General features: G+C 41.7%; 1 protein-coding gene across 2 annotated transcripts in view; it reads left to right on the top strand.

Annotated features, from left to right (window-relative positions):
* Fat3 (FAT atypical cadherin 3) overlaps window positions 1-21,376 on the top strand; it is a gene marked incomplete at its 5' end in the record, with an annotated part of 616,828 nt that overhangs the window by 418,201 nt on the left and 177,251 nt on the right. For both annotated transcript variants that reach the window (XM_005379721.2, XM_013512035.1), the window contains 1 exon segment: window positions 14,413-14,474. In XM_005379721.2, coding sequence (XP_005379778.1) covers window positions 14,413-14,474 — 62 coding nt within the window.

Raw genomic sequence — 21,376 nt, 5'->3', positions numbered from 1 at the left:
TATGGGACCAAATTTCTAATCCTGGCCTTTCCTAATAGTTGGACCTTTAGAGCCCGCGTTCTGATTCCCATATGCTGTCCTTCAGATTTGCTCTCTGATAAAGAACATCCAGAAATTTTAGTGGTAGAATCAAAACCCATACTTAAAATACTTACTCTGAAAACTGAAATACGACCAAATGCGTGCACGATTTTTAAATGTACTTTGTAAGTATTTTGCCTGTAAGCATTCCTTCTTTTATTTGACAGTTATTTATCAGAGGCCTCTTACGTATCCCAGTACTCCTGAGTGCTGAAGATATGGTAGTAAATAAAACAGGGGTGAAATACCTGCTTTTCCTTGCTTACATTCTAGAGAAAGAGAGAAACATTAGTAAAGGCATACATACAGGGACAGGATAGTTTCAACCAGATGGTGTCAAATAAATAATATGCAGGGAAACTTCAATGGATTGGTCAGAGAAAGCAAGCATTCTCTCAGAAAGTGACACCTGAGGTGAGGCCTACTTGATAAGGAAATCTGGCCCTGCAGACATCAGGGTAAGGAACGGGGAAGAAAAAGATATTGAGCAAGGGAAGGTCAAAGACAAAAGCTTAAAGAAAGAAAATGGCTTATGGGATCCAGAAACAGGAAGAATTTCAGAGTAGCTGAGTTCTGATAATAAATCACCAATACTTTGATGAAGGAAGTAGAATACATTTTAAGCATGAAGATTCTGATTTGAGGAGAGCGGGTACCAAGAGGAAGGGCTGGAGAAGGATACACCTGCAAGGAAGAAACACAAATGGTAGAGAAACTCAGATGGTGAAAGACTAGACAGAGCTCTTAAGATTAGTGCGGCATTGGGATCCCATTCATTTTCTTCAATTAAGGGGGGTCCTGCGAGAAATTTATTTGGATAAATCCTATATCAGTTCGTTTCCCTAAAATGAAAGCACCACCCGCACACTGAATTAGTGCTGTTTTGAAGAAGTATTGGAGTGAGAGGTAGGAGGATGTGGCCCCATAGGTCCTGGGAACCAAGAAGTAAGTGCAGAATCTTATCTGAGGAATTTTGCGGTGAATGTAAAGACTGAGTGGTAGATAGAACAACAATAAAGCACGAATACAGGAAAGCCATTCCTATGCATTGTGAAATATTTTGAAGCATTGATGGAGTAATTTTAGAGAAATAATGAGAAGTAAAGCTTAAAAGGAAAAGCCTTGTGTCCTTGGGGTTAAGAGTAAGGATTCTGGAGGCAGACAGCCTGACTGAGTTTCAAAGTTCTGTCATCTGCTAACTGCAAAAGCTCTGACATGTCACTTGTTCTTCCTAAGACTCAATCTCCTCCTCTATAAAATGGTGGTGATAATAATAGCATTTAATGATTTAGAATTATTTTGAGTTTTAAATGAAATTTTGCATGTAAAATGTTCGGTATGCCATGACAGTCACATACAGAATTATCAGAAAATGTCATTTGTTGTCACCTAAATTAGGAAGAAATAGGAGAAATTTTAGAAATGTGGGATATGTGAGAAAAGATAAAAAGAAGTCATAAATCAGTTCTGAGTGTTTTCATGTAGCAGCATGAACTGTTTGGAGCTTTGTGTTGTGTAAATGAGTCCAACAAATCCTTGCTTCTCTCTGGGCCCTGCTTTGCTCATCAGAAAGCCAAAGTGAATGCCAGGGCAAGGTAGTATGCACTCTCACCTGGGTCCAGCTTTGAAAATCTGTTTGGTAAGTTGGTCACGGAAACTCAGCATTTCGTTATGATGTGAACTAGGTTAACAATCTATTCATTTGTCCAATACAGAGGGATTTCTGGTAGGCAAGACGGAAACTCACAATGCTAAAATCAAGAATGTCTTGGGCAGATTGGAATGTTTGGTCACCCCACAGTGCCTGCATCGCTTCCGAGAGGAGGATGAGGGAGTGGAGAAGCAGCTCTGCTTTAAAATGCTTTCTGACGGGCACTCAGTGCATTCCCCACTTGCTACTTTGTTAGGGTCAGGTGCTTGCTTGGAAGGTGGGCGTGGTCCTTTGTTCTGAGCCCCTAGCAATGGAGAAGAAAGTTTTTTCCATTATCACCTACAGTGCTGTTGCTTGATGTGTAAAAGCACTTCCACATTATGAGTTCAGAGTGCCCCTGGCTGAGCTAATTGCATGTCTATGAGGGAAAAGGGATTATATTCCTTCCATTTCTAATAATATGTAAAAAAAAAAAAATTCTAGGGTTTCCCCTAAGGCCTCATGAAGTAACTTGGAGACGGGGTTGGGGATCTTTTATACTTCTGGGCTTTTTCTTTCCCATCAGAATATAGTGAAATTTTCTTCTCCTCCTTGTCTACCCAGTAAACTTGTCTACTTCTTCCAGCCAGAGATCCCTGCCTGAGAGCCCTCCCTTGCATCCCCAGGGAAGTTGTGATGTTGTTAAAGACTGCCCCTTTTGTGCCCTCAAGTTGTCTTTTGCATAATTATACCTGAGCCTTTAACCACAGAGCCCTAATTATTAATTCTTTGCACATTCCCCATTACACTTAGTATTTTTTGAAAGCCGAGTACCACAGTGCCAAGCCACCACTGGGACCAGCACCATAGTTCATGTTGTATTAAAGACCCACAGTCCCACCCTACTCCCCCAGCCCTAAAAAAGCGAAGCAAAGAATGGCTGAGGAGACTGTGGAACATGACCTGCCTCCCTCCTACCTACTGCTTTGGTTTGTTATTGTGAAACCTTCCAACAACATTTTTTTTTCCTTTGTAAAAATGAAACTGTAGTTTCAAACTTGAGTTGAACTAGCTTAAGTCCCAGGTTTTCTCATGCCAGTGCATTAATGTGACTCAAAAGAATTACAATTACAGCAAAATTAAACGATCTTGTTGAGTGGATGCTAAACCAGGCACCAGGCTGCATGACGTGTACCACCGACATATACAAGTACTAATTACCCATTAGTTACAAACACAGTAGCATTTTCACTGAGAATGAAGGACTGACACAGTGTAGTGAATGGTTTAAAAATCTACTCTGTGGCTCTACATATAGCCATTTGTTCAGAAGAGTCTGAATTTCTCAGCGTGCAAGCAAAGACTAAGATTTCTTTTAATCTGGGTGGCGTATTCATTTGGCTAACTCATTTTTAAATTGTATATCTTCCCATTAGAAATCCTTAGTCTGAAAGAAATAATGTGAAGCTCCTCAAAGAGCAAGAAACATTTGCATTTATACTTCTGGCCTCTTCTTTAGGCTGGCTGCCTGGGAGAGGATACAAGTGCATGTCGGGGTGACAAGTACAGGAACAGGGAAGGAGAGACAAAGGAGCCTGAACTGGAATGCTCAACTGACCCATCGCCACTTTAAATTTGCTGGAGGGTGTGCCCCATTTCAGTTCTTCCCTCACTCCTCCAGACCCTGCACAGGAGCACAACATGGACAACCTTCCTCTACTGTTACCGAAAGCACTAGTAACAGGAGGCAAGCAGATATTGTAGCACTGTGTACTAGCTAAGGGCACAACCAGCCCTTAGTAAACTAACTAGCTTCTTACTAATGTGACACTCAATAAAATGATATGTATTCTGTTGAATCTCTGGATAAACAGAGAATAAAAATTATCTAGAGATAGATGCGGTAGCAGTCTTTGCAGCTACCACCTCTCCCCTGCCCTGATCCCACAGAGGTTTGCTGCTCTCTGATTTTTTTTTCCTGGCTTTTAAATTCTTTCAGTAATTCTCACACTTGGGTGGCAGTTCTTTTTTTTTTTTTCTGAAGAGAAACTGAAATGTCACCTAAGTCATCCTTTAGACAATGCACGTATACACCAGACTCTTGGCAGCATTTTGGAAAGATTAGTTCATCAGAATACAGCCAAGAGGTGTGCTCTTACCTTTGACTCACCTTACATTGCGATAGTCACCGCAGTTTTCTGTGGACCCAGAGAGTGCAGAGACCAGTTATTTTTGGCAACATCACCCTTTCTGGTTTTATTTTCCTCCCAGTTTTAAGCATTTTTGAGAAATAAAATATGGCTGAGCCCTCTCATACAGGCTACAAATCCCTATTTATACATAACAGATTCTTGGATAAATATGATAATTTAGTTAAACGAAATGTAAATGCAAAGGAAAAATTAAATACATATTAGAAAGAGTCAAGAAAAACTGATTAGCATTGGCAATGTACCATCTCCCACTGTTAACCTCAATTAACCACACAAACTGCAGACTCTTGACATACAATACAAAAAAACAGGGCATTTTATGAACCTGTAACATTTTATATTAAAAACCCAAAACAGTAATTATAACAGCACATAGTTTCATTTTAAATTTATTTGGAAGATTTCCCCAAAAGCATGAAGTTTTGTAAGCCATAATATAAATGCTATGTGAGTATTCTCACACACACAGGTCATTACCTGCTTTGGATGGTTGTATATGTGTATAATGTATCTCACACACACACACAGATTTTATCACATAGTCTCTAACTGTATTTATGATATATAAGCAAACACAAACATACAAAGTTTAGAATAGAATTGTTTGTGAAATTTTCTGCAAAAGAGCAGAAGGTAGAAACAATTCTTCTTCCCTGAATTAATATGACATTTCTTCCAAGGAGTTGTAAATAGCCCTAACCTCTCTTTTATTTTTACTTACTTTTATATGAGGAAAAATATCATGTGTTACCATGAGTGAGGAGGAGGTTATTTACTGCATTGTAAAAATACAGCTATGATACACGGGAAGAAACTGAAGCACATACCATTTTAAAGACTTGTGCAGTCAGTGTGCTGATAAATAAGAAAACACAAATCTCATCATTCTTGAAAGAAGCAGTACTTCTTCCCAAAGAATGGAAAGACAGTAAAAGACAGTAAAGGGGGGTTAACCCATTCATTCAGATTCTCATTGAAGAGCATTTTATAGTCTTTCAAAGTGCGGGTTCCAGAGTATTTCAGGAAACGCACATTTACTGCTTTCAAGTAAACACCTAAGGTTAATGCTTCTGTTAACACAGGGTTGCCAAGCAGAACACCTGCTTGGACAGACTCTGATGAGTAGGTACATCGGCTCTTCGCAATTAGAGCATCACAACGGTGGTTGTTAAAATGAAAGTGCTTTGCAAATTGTTTGTCTTGGGTGTATTAACTATATCCCCCTGAGACTTTCCTGTCTTATTAATTTAACTATGTGCTACAAAGGTAAACTTCAACCAGCCGTGGAACTATTATGAACTCTCAGACAGGTGAGATGGAAAAATAATGAGATTTTTACAGTGTATAGATATAAATTTAAGATGAAAGAAAAGATGTGAAATATGTGAAAATTAACTTTAAAATGTGTGGCTCTTAAAGGGTGTTGTTAGCCTTCTAATAACATTCAAACTTTTCCTTTAGAAGTCATTTTTTTCCCCGATTTTTAAAAATTTTATTTCAAAACATGGTCCCTACTTCAGAGGTCTTGCATAAATTATAGTGTAAAAATGATCTTAAAGAATAACATGTCAACAAAGCACACATATATTCTCAGGAATTTTCACTTTCCCTGAGTAATTTGCACTTTATGAATCCTCCTGATTTTATCTGTCACATGAACACAGATATAGAAAAAATTATTTGCAGTGAAATGATTTCTGAAAGGAGTGCAGTACTGTTTTCACACTTCTGGAGTGTGGCAGAATCAAAGAACATTCTAGTGTTCGGTTGAACAAACAGAAGCAAACTTGAACTCTCACTTGCCTAGTTATTAAATTTTCAGACATTGTTAGGGTGACCCATCCAGCAACAATAATGTTCCTTCTGAATATAATTAGAAGTAGCACCCCAGTGCTCTTGGAATTTTAACAAAAAGTAAAGTATAATGCAGTGCTTTTTATAGATGCTATTTCTGCTTTTTAAACAGCATCTAGTAAGTGCAAGGCTCCACGCTAAGCCCTTCATCTGTAGCATTTCTGACCAATCCTGCCTGTGCAGAAGCGACAACTATCTCCAGTTCAGGAAGAGAAGATTGAGATTGCCTCTTTGTTCATACAGTTCAAAAGTAGCAGAGGCGGGATTTCCACCCCAGGTTTATCTTTTTCATTAAATTTCTGTCCCTTTAATCTCAGACGAAGATTTCACATTTTAACCTTCTCCAACTTCTCTATCATAATCTGATTCACCATTAAAGCTCCAGTACAAGTGTAACTTACTCATCTTTTCCAGTTTCACAATTCAGAATCGATCATTCTTTCTTTCACCCACTCAGAGTTGTCAAGGGCATGCAGTAAATCTTGCCGTGGGCTGTACTTCTCCTTATGCACCACCGTCTCCCTCATTGGATTGTTTCTATTCAAGCAAATACAGGCCTTACAGTTGTATCTTCTCTGTTGTTCCCTTTGTGTCTGTGTCCAAATGCGCTTCGTATGGAGAAGGAAGCGCCAGTGGTATGGTGGTTTTACCTCTGCTGGGGGTCCTGCAGGCAATAAAAGAAAGCACCAGAATGAAGAGGTAGAACTGTAGCAAAGATAAGCCAGAGTCCAGGCATGAGGACATATTTGTTAAATCTATTGTCAAAACAAGTACAGCAACCACCTAAGGTAGTCCCTCACTGGAGGATTCAGAAAAGAAGTTTAAGAATTCAGATAAAAATATGCAGGAGACTGTGTTTCAGGTACCACCAGTTCTTTGGTGTATTACCGGCCTTTCAGCTCTGTTGTTATAAAATGTTACTTATGGTGGGAAGACTACACCAGTTAGATATGCCCAAATATTAATTACCAAAACCCCATCATCTAAAAGATAACAATTGTACATACAGTGATTCTCACCCTTAACTAAGTAGTAGAACAACCTAGATGATTTTTGAAAATCTCTAGGCATACGGTTTATTATCCATACCAAATAATGCAGAATCTCTGGATATGGGATCCTGATGTAATTATTTTTGAAAACACTCAGAGTGATATCAGTCTGTACTCAAGTTTGAAAACCAGCAGGGGTGTAGAGCCAGGCTTCTGAAAGCTTAACGTGCATAGAGACCACCAGGGTTTAGGAGGTGCCTACAGCTCTGCATTTCAAACCAGCCCCCCGGTAAAATCCTCAGTGCTGGTCCATGCCATACTCTGAGTAGCAAGTGCAAATACCATCCTTTCTTGAAATTAACAATGCACGGAGGAAATGTTTCTTCTCAATAAATCTTTGACTAAGTTAAACTCTGAGCCTCAGTTTCTTATCTGTCGGATGACAGGGTGAGAGTAAACATCTAGATTTTTTGTCATTGTTGTTGTTCAATGTTTGGAAACATTTGCAGGGAATCTCAAAGATGGGAAGGAAACAAGATTAGGCCAGTGAGCACATATGATTCTCCTGGCACTATTCTTGAAGCTGATGATAAGAGTAATATTACTTGTACGTTTAGTATGTGCCAGGAAACAAGCTAAGCATTTTAAGTTGATTACTCAATGTAATAAGCTTCATTTTATAGATGAAGAAGCAGAAATTAAGAGAAACTAAATAATTTGCCCAAGGACATGCAGCTGCTAGGGCTGGCCTGGGATGGGGGGCCACTCAGTCTGATGCTAGTGCCTGAGTACTGGTTCGTGTGGTGCTAACAGTGTTGTGGGACGTGTCCCAGATTCAGTGACTTTTAGGACCTGTATATACAGCGGAACTTGCACTGCCAGGCACTTCTTCCTTACCGTGATCACCTAGTATTTGGAATTATAAACAAATCTTGGCAGAAAGAAAAACAGGGAGATGTGTGTCATATTGCACATCTAAGTAAACATACCGGTGGTGTGTTAATGGCACCTAAAGATAAGATCATTCTAAACAACATCCTAACTTTTAGTTTACCATCTCCAGCTCAGTTTCCTTGAAGAAAGCCAATATAGCATTCAGAGTTTAGCTAAATAGCCTAGAAGGATTTTCCGGTGTACAAATGCTTCCTCATTCAGGCTGAATCAAAAGGCAGAGCTGGAGGGCTCTGCGCAATTGGAAGGGCTGGTGATAAGAAGAGTTCAGAGAAGAACAGATGGGACGGGAAGTATCCAGGCAGTCTGGTAAGGCTGGCTCTCACTGTGTTTTTGTGCATGTGATGTGGATGTCTGTGGAGGACCACCATTTACAGAACTACTCAGATTTACCACTCCCTCTCTTGCTGAGCCTACCCTATCCTTCACCCTGACAACAGGTTGTCCTTAGCCAGGTGCCCTTCATCGATCTACTGACTGGTACAGCAAGGAAGCAGGATGGGCCTAAACCTCAGAAGCCTTCCTCTGGGTTGTAGACAACTCTATCTGACAACTACACCTGCAGGGAAAGTGCAAGGTTCATTCCAGAATCGATATTTTTCTTTCCCAAGCTGACTTTTCTGCTTCCCACCGTAACACTATGAAATCCCGAACCTGAAAGGGAAGTGTTTCTGGCAGAAGAGTGCTGCCTGTGACTTCCCTGATGCTAAGGCAAAACTGGGAAATGCCATCCGCTGGCTTTCAAAGGAAGAAGATGAAACAACAGCTATGAACTACATTTTCCCCACTGTGTCCTCACACTTTGGTTGAAAATATAGCCTTCCCTAATAGAAGGAGCAGTGTGTTGGTGAAATCATTTGCCTTGGAGCCAGGAGGTGTGGGGTACGTTTTCTACTGAAAAGTACATACTTAGAGTTAACTAATACTATCTGCTTTTCCCTCTCTGAGAAACGTGTACGTGGTGTTTGACACTGTGTCAGTTGTGTGACTAAATAAAAAACCAGAACACAGCACCTCTTGCGCATGCTTAGCTGACTCACCAGGTCCTGCTTAGCTCCACTCAGGGTAGCTGGGAAGAAATGGGGTTGGGGAAAAGAGCAGAAAGAGAGCAGAAGAAGGATCTCCTTGGAGTTGTTTAATGTTGTTGCAGACTTTGCACACGGAAAGTCTTCTTCGAACATCCCCAAGTAAGGAACAGACAAGACTGCCTGAAATCTCATAGCCAGAGTGATGGAATGGCCCTGAGTGAAAGGGTGATACTGAGACACAAGGAAGTCCCGTGGCTCCTAGGCGCACAGCTTTCCCACACCCTGCTGCTTCTCGTAGGGAGACAAGGGAGACTTCAAAGTTAGATCCTCTACTATCTAGAGTATATAAAGAACTCAAAAAATTAGACCCCCCCAAATGTAAAGACCCAATCCAAAAGTAGGCATCTGAAATACACTTCACAGATGAAGAAGCAGAAATGGCAAATAAATATATGAAAAAATATTCTGTATCACTGGTTATTTGAGAAACACAAATTAAAACAAAGCCTAGATTTCATCTCACTCCAGAAAGAGTGGCTATTATCAAGAAATCAACCAATAACAAGTGCTGGAGGGGATGTGGGTAAAAAGGAACCCTTCTCCAGTGTTGGGAGTGTAGACTGGTATTATAGAAATCAGCGTGTAGATTCCTCTAAAAACTAGGACTATTTGACCCAGCTATTCCCCTTCTTGGTATCTTCCCAAAAGAATTAAAGGCATCATACCACAGCAATACATGCACACCCGTATTTATAGCAGCACAATTTGTAATAACTCAAGCTTGGAAACAGCCCAAGTGCCCATCAACTGATGAATATATAAAGAAGATGTGGTGTTTTTATACATTAGGGTACTACTATGCCATTGAGAACAATGTTTCAGACGTTTCAGGTTAAATGGATGTACCTCGAGACCCTGTTCTTAAGTGAAATAAATCAGACACACATGCATAAATACTGCACTGTTTCTCTGGTGTGAAAAACTGAAAGTGTAAATAAGGACCAAAATGTATAATAGATATTGTGAAATAGGAAGAAAATATTCATATGGAAGGGTAACTAGGGAGTGGGGAGGGGGAAGGAAGGAAAGGATAAGAAGAAAATGAGAAAAGAAGGGTGTGTGTGCATGTGCATGTGTGTGTGCGTGTGTGTGTGTGTTTAATATCAAACCCAGCTTCCAGCAGTCATGGAGAATTATGCTGAAACAGCTAAGACCTGCACTGCTTCAAGTAGCACTTGAAGAAAATGTGAATGTCATGGCAATAGATTACACAGCTGTGACCCAGGACACCCACAGGGAGAGAAATCAGGGAAAAGATGTCTTCCCTACAAGTATCACTTCTCTGACCACAGCAACTTAGAACATTTTGAGTTCTTTTTTGAACAGGCAGCCACTTCTTTTTCTTTTTTTTGCTGTCTTTCTCAGACAGATGTTGTTAGATTTTTCTGTCTCCACAACAACGACAACAAAAATCAAAAGCAGCCATTTTTAAAGTAATTGCACCGTTCGAGCCATATGTTTCCCTTCCTATCCCCCCTCATTGAGTATCATTCACTTAGAACTGGTGTAATTCTCCCCTAAATTGGAGGTTTGTATAAGTAATTAGATCAAATTATGTGTTTGTTTATATCTCCAAGCCACATTCAAAGCTTGCCTATGACTTTTCTTTGTAATTCAATTCCGTCATGTCAGTCCCCAATTTAATGTGCCCGATGGGTCTACAATTCTATGGGTGATGTCCACGCCTCTTACATAGATCACAAGCTCAGGTTGCTGTCTACAAAAGTGAGTCAGAGAGGTTAAGCAGGGAAGTTGCGCTGTTTTTCTTCTTATTTCCTTCATTCTACAACCAAATAAACTACAACAAAATAGTAAAAGATCTTCATCTTTTCAAACAGTATTAGTAATTTTAATTAACTTTTCTGGACTGTGCAGGTTGACTCACTGCACTCCTTCTGACTGTAAAAGACAGCAGTGCTGCTGCAGTTCCATATCTCATCCTGAGTATGTACCTCTAGAAGGAAGAGGCTTTTACTCCTTCTCAGTTATGCCGACACTAGCTTATAACAAGATGTATTGTTCAGTGCAAGAACTAGTAGTTTTTGCTTTAATCCAAAAAATGTCATTGTTTCTAGGTCCCAGATTCCCATGGACAAAAATGATCGCTTTTTTCTACCTCCACTTCATACCTGAATCCCAAGCTCATCCATTCATTCATTCATTCATTCATTCACTAACCTTTTCCAAACAGGCATTCAGCTGCCTTATTAAAGTTAAAAGGTAGAGTTTTAATTTCCTATTGCTTTTTAACAGCTTTAGTGTTATACAACATATATAAAATAACATTCTTTTTAACATTCTAACTTGTAAAGAATGCAGTGATTTTCAGAATAGTTATCAATTGTGCCGCCATCACTGTCATCTTATTTAGAAGTTTTCTTTATCCCAGGGAGGAACTTCAGAACCTATGAGCAGAATCTCTGTGTCCCTGTCTTCGGACTTCACATGTGTTCCTGATAGTTTCCACTTTGAATTTGGCATTCTTTTTTGCCTTTTGCTTATATCTGTGAAGATAAAAGAGACAGGAGCCCCAAGAGCTGACACCCACAGAGGCTTCCTGCCTCCCTGCTATCGGAACAGGAACTGCCTGGTTTCACCCAGGCCGGTTTATTGTTGTGTGTGTCCTTTGAGGTTTTTTGGGAAGCCAGCTCTTTAGCTGACAAATGTGTGATAAACACACCCTGGAGAAGAGATGCACATGAAGGACACCACACTGCCTTCTCATTTACAACAGGCACTGTGAAAACGAAGGAATTTCCCAAAGCACTGCCCCAAGAATCTTCAGGAGGGGAAGCTGGACTCGTCCCTGTTCAGTTGTGCCTGCGTGACCCCACGCAGGGAGAGGCACTGGTAACAGGGACTCCTCAGGGGCACAGAAGGCAGAACGGCTCCTGCTCTTTTGTGTGGAAGAGCAACAGATGAGCAGCAGGGTACAGGCTTGTGGCCTTTTCACCCATTTACAGCCTCCACATACCAAGTTTTCTGAGACCCATTGTGAACTCTAAGATGGGATGCCCCCAGGAGGCTGTGAAGCTCTGAGAAAGCCCCCTGCCTGGTGAGAAGTCAGCTCCTCTTCATCCCTCACTCCTGCCTGACATATGACCTTGTCAGAGAGCGCAGTCTAAAAATGAAGGTCACATGTGAGACACCCAGGGCTGCAACCACACAGACCCTTACTCAAAAGAATCTGAAAGCTGCGCTCCCTTTATTCTTGCTTTATCACCCTACCCTCCCGTGCACTCACACATTGTCTCCAGTCCCCTTCTGCCTCTCAGACACACACCTCAAGCCCAGTGGTCTTATCCAGGTGCTAGAGCAGCTTGGTATGTTTCATTATTGGATAAGGCTGGGCAGACAGAAAAATTAATGTGAATAAAAAGTTAGAGTGAGATTCAGGCAAGAATAGTAGAATTGGACAGCACTATTCTCTTAGCATCAGAGGACGAGTTCAAGCCTCATCCCAAGAGATGCTGCTGATTCAGGAAACAAGGGATGGCTTAGAGCAACAAATGTGTGCTTCCAAACTTGCCCCCTGGGGTGGGAAGCTAGGGATGGGAAGTCACTGACCTCACTGAAAACTCGTACCAGCAGTCTTCTCTCTGTAACCTCCAGCAGTACCTCACCTCCATATCCAAGAATGCCCAACACCCCTATATTCACACAGAGGAACTCTAAGTGATCCTAAATGCATAGTTGTAACATACATCTTCTCCGACCACAGATACACCACACATAAAACAACATCATTGTGAACAAATCCATTCTAAGTCTGCAAAAAGTGAAAATTAGATCCTAATCAATCTCTTCCATGTCATCATTGGCAACTGAAAATTGTTGCATTGCAGTGCTTTGTTCTAAGCAGGGATCTACGTGATATCAAAAGGCAAGACCTTCCATGAAGTACCTGTCAGTCAATCAAGTGGAAAATTATAGACAAGCAAGCAAAGAGCTGTGTACAGGGAAAGGCAGGCACTAGTTATGTGGGAGCATGAGTGATGGGCACCCAAACCTGGTAAAGCGGGTCAGCGAAGGCTAACACCTCAGCTGATTTTGAAGAATCTGTGGTGTTGCCCAGTTGACAATAGTGTATTGTACAATTCAAAGTCAATGACAGTAAAATTCAAAGATCCTTAGCACAAAAAATAAGTATTTTTGTCAAAGTACACATTAATTCATTTGATCAAATCATTCCATGTCGTGTGCACAAGTTATAGCATCCATTTGTGTGTGTTGTCAGTTGACAAGGTAAAGAAAGACCTCTGAGTGAAGCAGTGTATGGGCCACATCCCGAATGAATTCACAGAAAGGCAGGACACTTGGGCAGTTGTGACACAGGTTTGCTCTCCACAGGGATTGCCAGGGACTTGTGGTGGAGGGGCCTGCAGCTTGTTAAAAGTCAGTCTACCGTGAGTGGAAGAGTACTTTGAGGACTATGGAGAGTCATCTCCTCCCCTATGGCTTCTTCTCAGCTTTCTCTGAATTCAAGTACTCCCACCTGGCACTGCGCAAGACAGAAGCTTTAGTTCAAGGGCTCCCAGTGAAACAGCCTTTCCCGTCCCCTGAGCCTCACTCACCAGTGCTGGAACTAAGCTTTTCTTGACTTTTTCTCTGTTCTTTCCTTGCCAATCAGAAGATGCCATGAAAGCCAGGCATGGTGGCGCACACTTGTGATCCCAGCATTGGGCAGGCTGAGGTAAAAGGATCACCATGAGTTCAAGGCCAGCTTGAGCCACATAGAGAGACCTTGTCTCAAAAAAAAAAAAAAAAAAAAAATCATGAAAGCAGCTCAGCTCACATTTTCTGCATGGATATTATTGAATTCAGAAATGGAAAATAAATTTGACCACCCAATTTCCATTTGACATAAAAATAATAAAACCTGCCAAAGATAAATTGGGCCAATAAGCTGGGAGGCCTTGAAGGTTTTGAATTCTCATTCCCTTTTCTTTGTCTTTATACTTAGAGGGGTAATTCATTTATGAGAAACACCATGGGGGAAGAGAAGATAGAGACATTTTCCACGTGGAACTTATTTAGTGTAAAGACTTAAACACAAAATTATAAAATTATAGTATAAAATCTTTGGTGTGTAAGTTACTAAATTTGAAGTGATTACATGTGCAAGTAGTTATTGCAAAAATAACCTTCTTTGTAAGTGTAACAAAAATTATATAAGCATATAAAATTAAATTTTACAAATGCTTTTTCATAGCCTGAATCTCATCAATGTCAACAACCTATTAATTGTTCAAGAACTTTAAAATCCTTTCATGAGGCTCCTACAGTAGAATTTCAGTCATATGTAAATGAATCTTTGAAAAAAGCCTCATTATCAGAAAAACAATAGTTCTTTAGTGAGTTCATACATCCCCAAAGATGACAATACCTCCTTAACTGTGGTAAGCACAGCTACAACAATTTTTTCAAGTTTTACTAATAAATTTTACTTGAAGAATAACTTTTGAGACTATTGTGATTGTCACAGGCAGTTTAGTTACTGTTCCCTGTCACTTTTACTTTTCCTCTAACTGAACTTATTTCCCACACTCAGTGAGATACTTGCCCCAGATATTTAAAAGTCAAATATTCTCATTTCTACACAGGTCTGATTACCACCACCTCAAGGAAACTGGACCGAGAACAGCAGGCAGAACATTTTCTGGAGGTAAGCACAGAGAGAGAGCTGGCACTTACTAAAACTGACTTTCACTGAACTTCTTTAACCTTCATCACGAATGAGAACTTTAATATGTGAACAGTGGGTTTCAAATGAAGAGACCACTGTTGGGCTGATTGGTTCAGAATTCAGAAATTTTGGGTGCGTTCCTCTCACCACCCTCCTGTGAGCTGAGCAAGGGCTGTAAAGCAGCCTTTACCATCCCTAAAGATAGGCAGATGTGTTGGCATAGCTACCTGAAGTCCAGGCCCCTCTGATGGTAATTGGAAAGTCAGATTCCTCAGCACAGCCCGTGAGCCATTCGGCTCCAAGTGTATAAAAGAGAAAGAATGATAGTGTTGCTGCCGTTAAGCTGAAGCGCATCGTTTGTGAAGGATGTGGCTCTCGTCCTTTTTTCTTTTCCAGGGAGCCAGGGCTGTGGAAGGGAAGGCTGCTAGTTGATTCACAACCTGAGATGACTGTTTCTGAAACCATAAAATGTAGTCCTATAATTCATGAAGACAGGAACAGCTGCAATAAACTCTAAGAGCATTATTTCTAGAGAGAGAAAAAGAAAAAAAAATCTATAAGGCATGGGACAAGAAAACAGACATGAAAGCGCTTGCAGAGTGTTCTTCCTATGTTCATCGAGCGCTGCTGTGGGGAAGCGTGGAGTCCCGGCAGTGCGTGCCGCGCTGTGATTTAAGTGTGCAGAGCAATGTGGAACGCATGGCAGTGCTCAGTACCGAGGACTTTGTTAAGGTCTATAATGTCCCCATGCTACTAAGATGATCTTTTGTTTCTAAAACCCACCTGTTGGTGTCTATCCACCATACACACACACACAGTCCTGTGATAGATCTCTTCTGCTGTCCTCCTCTAAATTATTTCAGCAATAATGATTTATTTAAAGAATCCTGAGCTAGAAGTCAGCTTATGCGGGTCCTCAGCTGTGCTGCTGTGATTGGCTTCAAGCTTTCAGTGATGCAGGTCAGTTCCCCACACCTCAGTTTCCCCTGCTGTAAAGTGTGGCAAATAATTCCTAATCCACACACCAGCCGGATGGAACCCTGTATCAGGATGTCTTTGGAATTTGTAAAGTATTAAACATGATAAAGGATTACTATCTTGCAGTTAGAACTATAATAATCCCTTTAAAACACGGCTGTCGTCTCATAAAGATAAAAGACTCCAGACTGCCAAAAATAAATGCAATAATTCCTCTTTCAAAAATCATATCAATGGGCGACAGTGCCTACAGGATCCAGAATTACAGTACATTTGCCAGAATAAGAAAACCTTATGCTGTATTTATGTGCTTCTTTCCTTTCTAGAAGAGCCCAGAACCCCTGGAGAGGCTGTGTTCACAGGTGGTTGGACCCATTACCTCCCAGCAGGGAGAAGGGAGGGTGTCTCATTAGCTGGGGAGTTGCGCGAGCTCACTCACTGCCCGCTCCTCACAAGCGGCTGCAGTCAGGGTGTGTGGCACAGAGTTCACAGGAAGATGAAGCTGCAGCAGGGAAAAGAGCAAGAGCGCTTTCCAGGCACTTGAGATCATTGTCCACAAGAATCCTTAATGGTTTCGCATCCTTTCCAGACATACATAAATGCAGAGTGTTATTAGTTCTTTGCTTGGAATTACCAGAGTCTGAGGTCTATGACATAATTTCACAGTACCTGCTATCATCTGCATGGGGAGGCTGAGCATAGTGTTGTTAAGTGATTAAAATATATGCAAAACCTCCAGGCCAGTGTCTGGTACTAAGTAGGTATGCAGCAAAGTATAGTTATAATTGTTGCTATGTTAGTTATTATCATACAGTGGTATTGTACCAGCACGTCCTAAAGTTTTAACTTCACCTCTACACTACATGAAGGTTAGTAGCTCCAAGCAACTGCAGTGCAGAAGAAGCCTGGGCAGCACCATGGGCTCACTGCATGTTGGAGACACAGAGTGAAGAGAAGGAATGTGGAGGCACATGATGAGTGACTAAATGCTGTAACTTCAGGGAGAAGCTCTCTGAGATGACTCAGAAGGTACCATGACACTGCCTGTGGAGGTTAAGCTAATTGTGTCAGTTTGATTGGCTTGGGAAGGGAGGGGAGAAAAGCACCCTCCTGGGTGGGCCCTGGAGACCAGGAGACTGAACCCATGGTATCATACGTGGGCGTTGTCCCTTCCCTTTTGGCATTGCTTCCCTGCTCTGCCTCTTGGCCACCGTGAACTAGGTACTTTTGCTGTGTGCACACTTCCACCATCATATTTCTGCCTTGAAGCCAGCTGACCATTGACTGAAGCCCTGCACCTGAGTGCCCAGAATTAAACCTCTGCTTTAAATTGTGGGTATTAAGTATTGTATCTCAGCAACAGGAAAGTGAAGTCATATTCTGCATGAAAATGTGGAGGGGATGGAATGCAATGTTCAGTAGACTGATTAGGAAGGCCTGTTTGAGGAGGTAGCACCTGGGTGTATGACACCATGATCCTGTTAAAGAAACACAACCAAGGCCGGTACAATGACAGTGTAAAGGAGGAGCAGGAGCAGAGGGTAGGGGCTGGTAGGAAATCAAGTCAGGAAAGCAAGCCGACAACTGTGATAAGGATTCTATATCTTCCTTGAGTTGAATGGAAAGTCATTAAATAGGGGTGACAGAATGTGACTGCCATTATAATGGCGGTTGACTGGGGCCGGGCACCAGGGACAGTCAGGGAGCTGTGGGCACCTTTTATAGAGATCCAGGTGAGAGACAACAAGGTTTGGATGAGGGTGAGGGCAGTAGGGCAAGAAGGAAACAGTCATCTAACGTATATCCTGTCATGATTCCAGCTAACAAGCTGTACACCACTTTTCCAAAGTTTTCAGAATGGAGACGGTAAAGACTGCAGTATCCAAATTACACTAACTTGCTCTGAGGTACACCCTACTGCTTCACTGACTCCCAGGACGCCTCCACACACTGCTGCCACGTTTAGTAAGCATCCTGCTGAGGCTTTCAAAACCTGCCTGAATCTCACCTCCAGCGTCCCTCTCCTCCCTGCCTCCCTGCCCCCCATCTCCTCCCATTCTCTCCTGCTTTATCTGTTCTACCTGTCAGTCTCTCTCCACTCTTGTGCTCTCGCTCTCTGATTTCTTGGCCGTGTTGGCTGCGTTCACTACAATGCTGCCCTGAGAGTTTGTGCAGTTTCCCTTCCATCGTTTCTCAGTAGATTACAGAAGAAACATTACTTTAGCTTAGCCCTGTAAGACAGTGAGGAAAAACATACCCTTGACAATCCAAAATGAAGTTCCTTCTTGAACACACATGTGTGTAATAGGGGTACATCTTGTGAGCTGCAAGGGCTGGATGTGGTAATTAATCTCCTGGAGAGTCTTTAATTGCCAAGATAACCTTATGCTCCTCTTAAACTCACATTAACCTTCTGGCTCTATTTTGTATTTCTCCTTTCCAATAAAATAATGTTGAAAGAAACTATTTAAAATCTGACATGGTAGGTACATTTCTGAATAGATAACCAGGAGGACTTTAATGATGTGTTTATAGTTCGCTATCTTTGTGATAGAAGACACTTTAACTGTACATTGGTGACACTCTATACACATTTAGTTTTACATGTATCACTATTAGAATTTGTGAGTCTGTGGGGCATCTGCCTTAAATCTGTGGGTGTCAGAGGAATGTTGTCATTATCAGAATCCAGAGGACTTATAAAGCAACAGGAATAGCAAAGAACTGAAGGCAAAGTCACAAGTACAGTCTACACTAATTTGGTGAACTCTAAGTGATACCTCTTGCCTGACTTGGAAGTCTCTCATGTGCAAACATTACCTCTCCCAGCCATAAAATGCAAAACTATACAGCTGTCAACTGACTAACTCAAAGTCATGTCCATGCCTTGACGGACAGTTACAATCATAGAGGACGTAGAAGGCTAATTTCAACGTATAGATACAGAGAGTTGGTAATGGATACACAACCTAACTAGTGAATTAAAGTTTTAGTTTGGTGACTGACTGCTTCATTATGAGAGAAGGAAGCTGTGAAATAGGGAATAAATGCACTGTTTCTGACAATCAGTTGCATAGATTGTTTTAGATTGTTTTCTCACATACTAGCTGTTTAAATTCCTCCTGGCCATGGAACTCGATTTATCAATATAGCGAATCAAGGCAGTGTGACAATACTTGTGTGTTAAATTCAGGCCTATTTAGAAGTATATTTCAGTACTGTTCACAAAGCTTATATAGGCTACTGAACCTCTGGACCCCCTTTCACTGAGCTATAAAGTGGGCTAACAATTCCTTGGTCTAAAGACTGAATGAAATGACTGCGGAAATGTGCTCAAGATCGTACTTGTATGGGCGGTGCTCAGTGCATGACGAGTTGGGACGCGGTCTGCACAGACTGTCTTGCCCTCCCCTGTGCTCAGTGAAGCTAGTTCAGCACTTGGGAAAGAAGGGACACGTAATACGTGAGCGAGAGAAAAGATTTACTTCACCCCTAAAGAAGATGAAAGAGAGGGAAGTATTAGCACATAGGAAACAGCATGAGTTTAGAGGCAGAAAGAAGGAACTGTCTTCTTCCATCTGCTTGAGTTTGCCAAGTTAAACAAAATTCCATCTTCTTTTTCCTTCTGTGCAAAACTGGCACTGACCTACCTATCCCATATATTTGCCACAGAGTGGGCCCGGTACACCCACTAACCACCCAACAATTATTTTCCCCTCCTTCCTTCCCATACTCTCTTTTCTCCTGTGTTGGACAAAACACTGTCCGTTCCCTTTCGTTTTCTGTACTGCCTCCAGTAGTCTGAATACCTTATAGCAATGTGATCATTCTTAAAAGATACATCTATTTAAATAATCCTATAGTCCTGGCTTAATTAAGTGTGAATCTTTACCTTGCTTGGTGAAAGAGTATTATTTTGCTTCCCTTTTGATCTTGAAATGCTTCTCTGTTCCGGGCTGGATGGTTCTGATAAAAGTCTCCCAAAGAGAACACAAAGAGTATTTTATTTGCAAATCGAACAAGACAGCAAGGCTCGGTAAGCCGTATAAAGACAGCTGATGAAGAATTACGCTGTGTGTAACTTGAAGTGGCCCAGAGACTACGGTGAGATTTTATATAAACATCAAAATATATTACAGAGGAATACACTAGACCTGTAGCAATGGGTATTATTTAGTGTCTGCCCTTCTTTCCTTCTTACAAACTCATCCATCTACCTCTATACAACATAACTATTTTTTTTCCTGTCTGAAATTCTCACCCCTTTTTATAGTTTTACTTTCTGAGGGAGAAATACTGCTCTGCACTAAGTTTTTATAACTCTCTCTCTTGCTTAGGATGCAAGTGGGTTTCTCCAGTGAGTCCACATTCCTAGCAGTTTCTTCCTTGATAAGCAGCTGCTTTTAAAATGATGGTCATTTCTAGTGGAGAAAAATTGCAGACCCATTTTGAAATATTAAGTATCCATATTTTCACAGTTCAACTCCAAGAGAAATGGAAGTTTCTCTCATTAGGCTCATCATTTGACCACCCTAAAAAAAAAAAAAACCCTGCAGGTATCAGCAGACCCTCCATAAAAGAAATCATGGCATGTCTGTGAATGAAAACAGCAGCGTGGATCAGGCCTCAGCCTGAGAAGAACAGTGAGCCCCAAGAGAGCACAACAGATACTTATGCCCAGTAAATGCCCGCAGACATGGCTGCTGACCTCCGTCCACCCTGTCCTTCCACTTTCCCTACATCCACCCTTTCTTGGGCCTTAGCTTTACTCTATCAGCCTTAATAAAACTAACTGAAGTTCACTCTGCCTGCGTTTCTGTCGTTTCTTAAGGTTTTATCAAATGCCCATTCTTGGCCAGGCACTAAAGTTCTGCTACTGGAGTTTGTGTATGCCACTGGGCATTTTTTTCTTTGACATTTACACGAACATCTACCAGAGGCCTGAACTCTATGGACTGCTTCAGTTAGCTAGTGTCTTGGGATCAAACGGCTTGGTTGTTCTGCTGGTTTGCTTTTACTATGTTAAAACTGCTTCTTTCCCATTATATAGGTTCAGAAACAGACTCAGAAAAGAGAGAAGGGAGAGCAAGCACTCTCCTCATGGTAGTGTCTGGTTAGGTCTTCCTGCCAGAACAGCTGTGACTACAAATGTCCAACAGCACACAAAATAAGGCACAGTAAGCCTCATCTTCGAAATGACTGATTGGCTCAGGCACCCCATCAGGCCACTCCGGGAACCAATGCCTACATATCTGAAAAGAGGAGGTTTCTCTTCTGCTCTTTGGCTGTCCACCACCAGCCCCTTGGCAGCTCCTCAGATGCAAGTACTCTGCCCCTTCCTCCCCACTAGATCTGGACAGGGCTCAAGGTGCCGCTGGACACTGACTTTAGTTCCGAAACAAAGTCTGTCTGAGAGGATGCTGCGCCCACACTCCCGGTGCCGGCTTGGACGCCAGCACAGAATGCCTGCAGGCCAGCTGTTATGGGCCAAACTGTGCCTTCCCAAAATTCATGTGCTGCAGCCCTACTCCCCACCACCTCAGAATGGGACTGTACTTGGAGAGAGAGTCTTTTTAAAAGTCATTAAATTAAAGTGTTTAGGTTGAGCCCTCACCGAGTATGACTGGTAATCTTATCAAGAGAGGAAATCCGGGCACAAATAGGTACAGAGGGAGACTAAAAACACAAGGAAAAACCAGCCCTCTACAAGGCAAGGAGGGAGACCTCAGAAGAGATCAACACTGTCAACTCCTTGACCTGAGACTTTTAGCCTTCAGAATTGTGGTAAAATAAATTTTTGCAAATGAGGCTCCTCAGGCTGTGGTATTTTGTTACGGTAGCCCTGATGAACTAATATGACAACTAGAGTCACTTACTGAACTGTCCCTGCCCATCCTCACACC

This window comes from Chinchilla lanigera, unplaced genomic scaffold, assembly GCF_000276665.1.
Source record: "Chinchilla lanigera isolate Chin_1 unplaced genomic scaffold, ChiLan1.0 scaffold00013, whole genome shotgun sequence".
In the NCBI taxonomy this organism is placed as follows: Eukaryota; Metazoa; Chordata; class Mammalia; order Rodentia; family Chinchillidae; genus Chinchilla; species Chinchilla lanigera.
The sequence above is the reverse complement of the archived record's forward strand: the minus strand, read 5'-3'. Positions and strand labels throughout refer to the sequence as shown.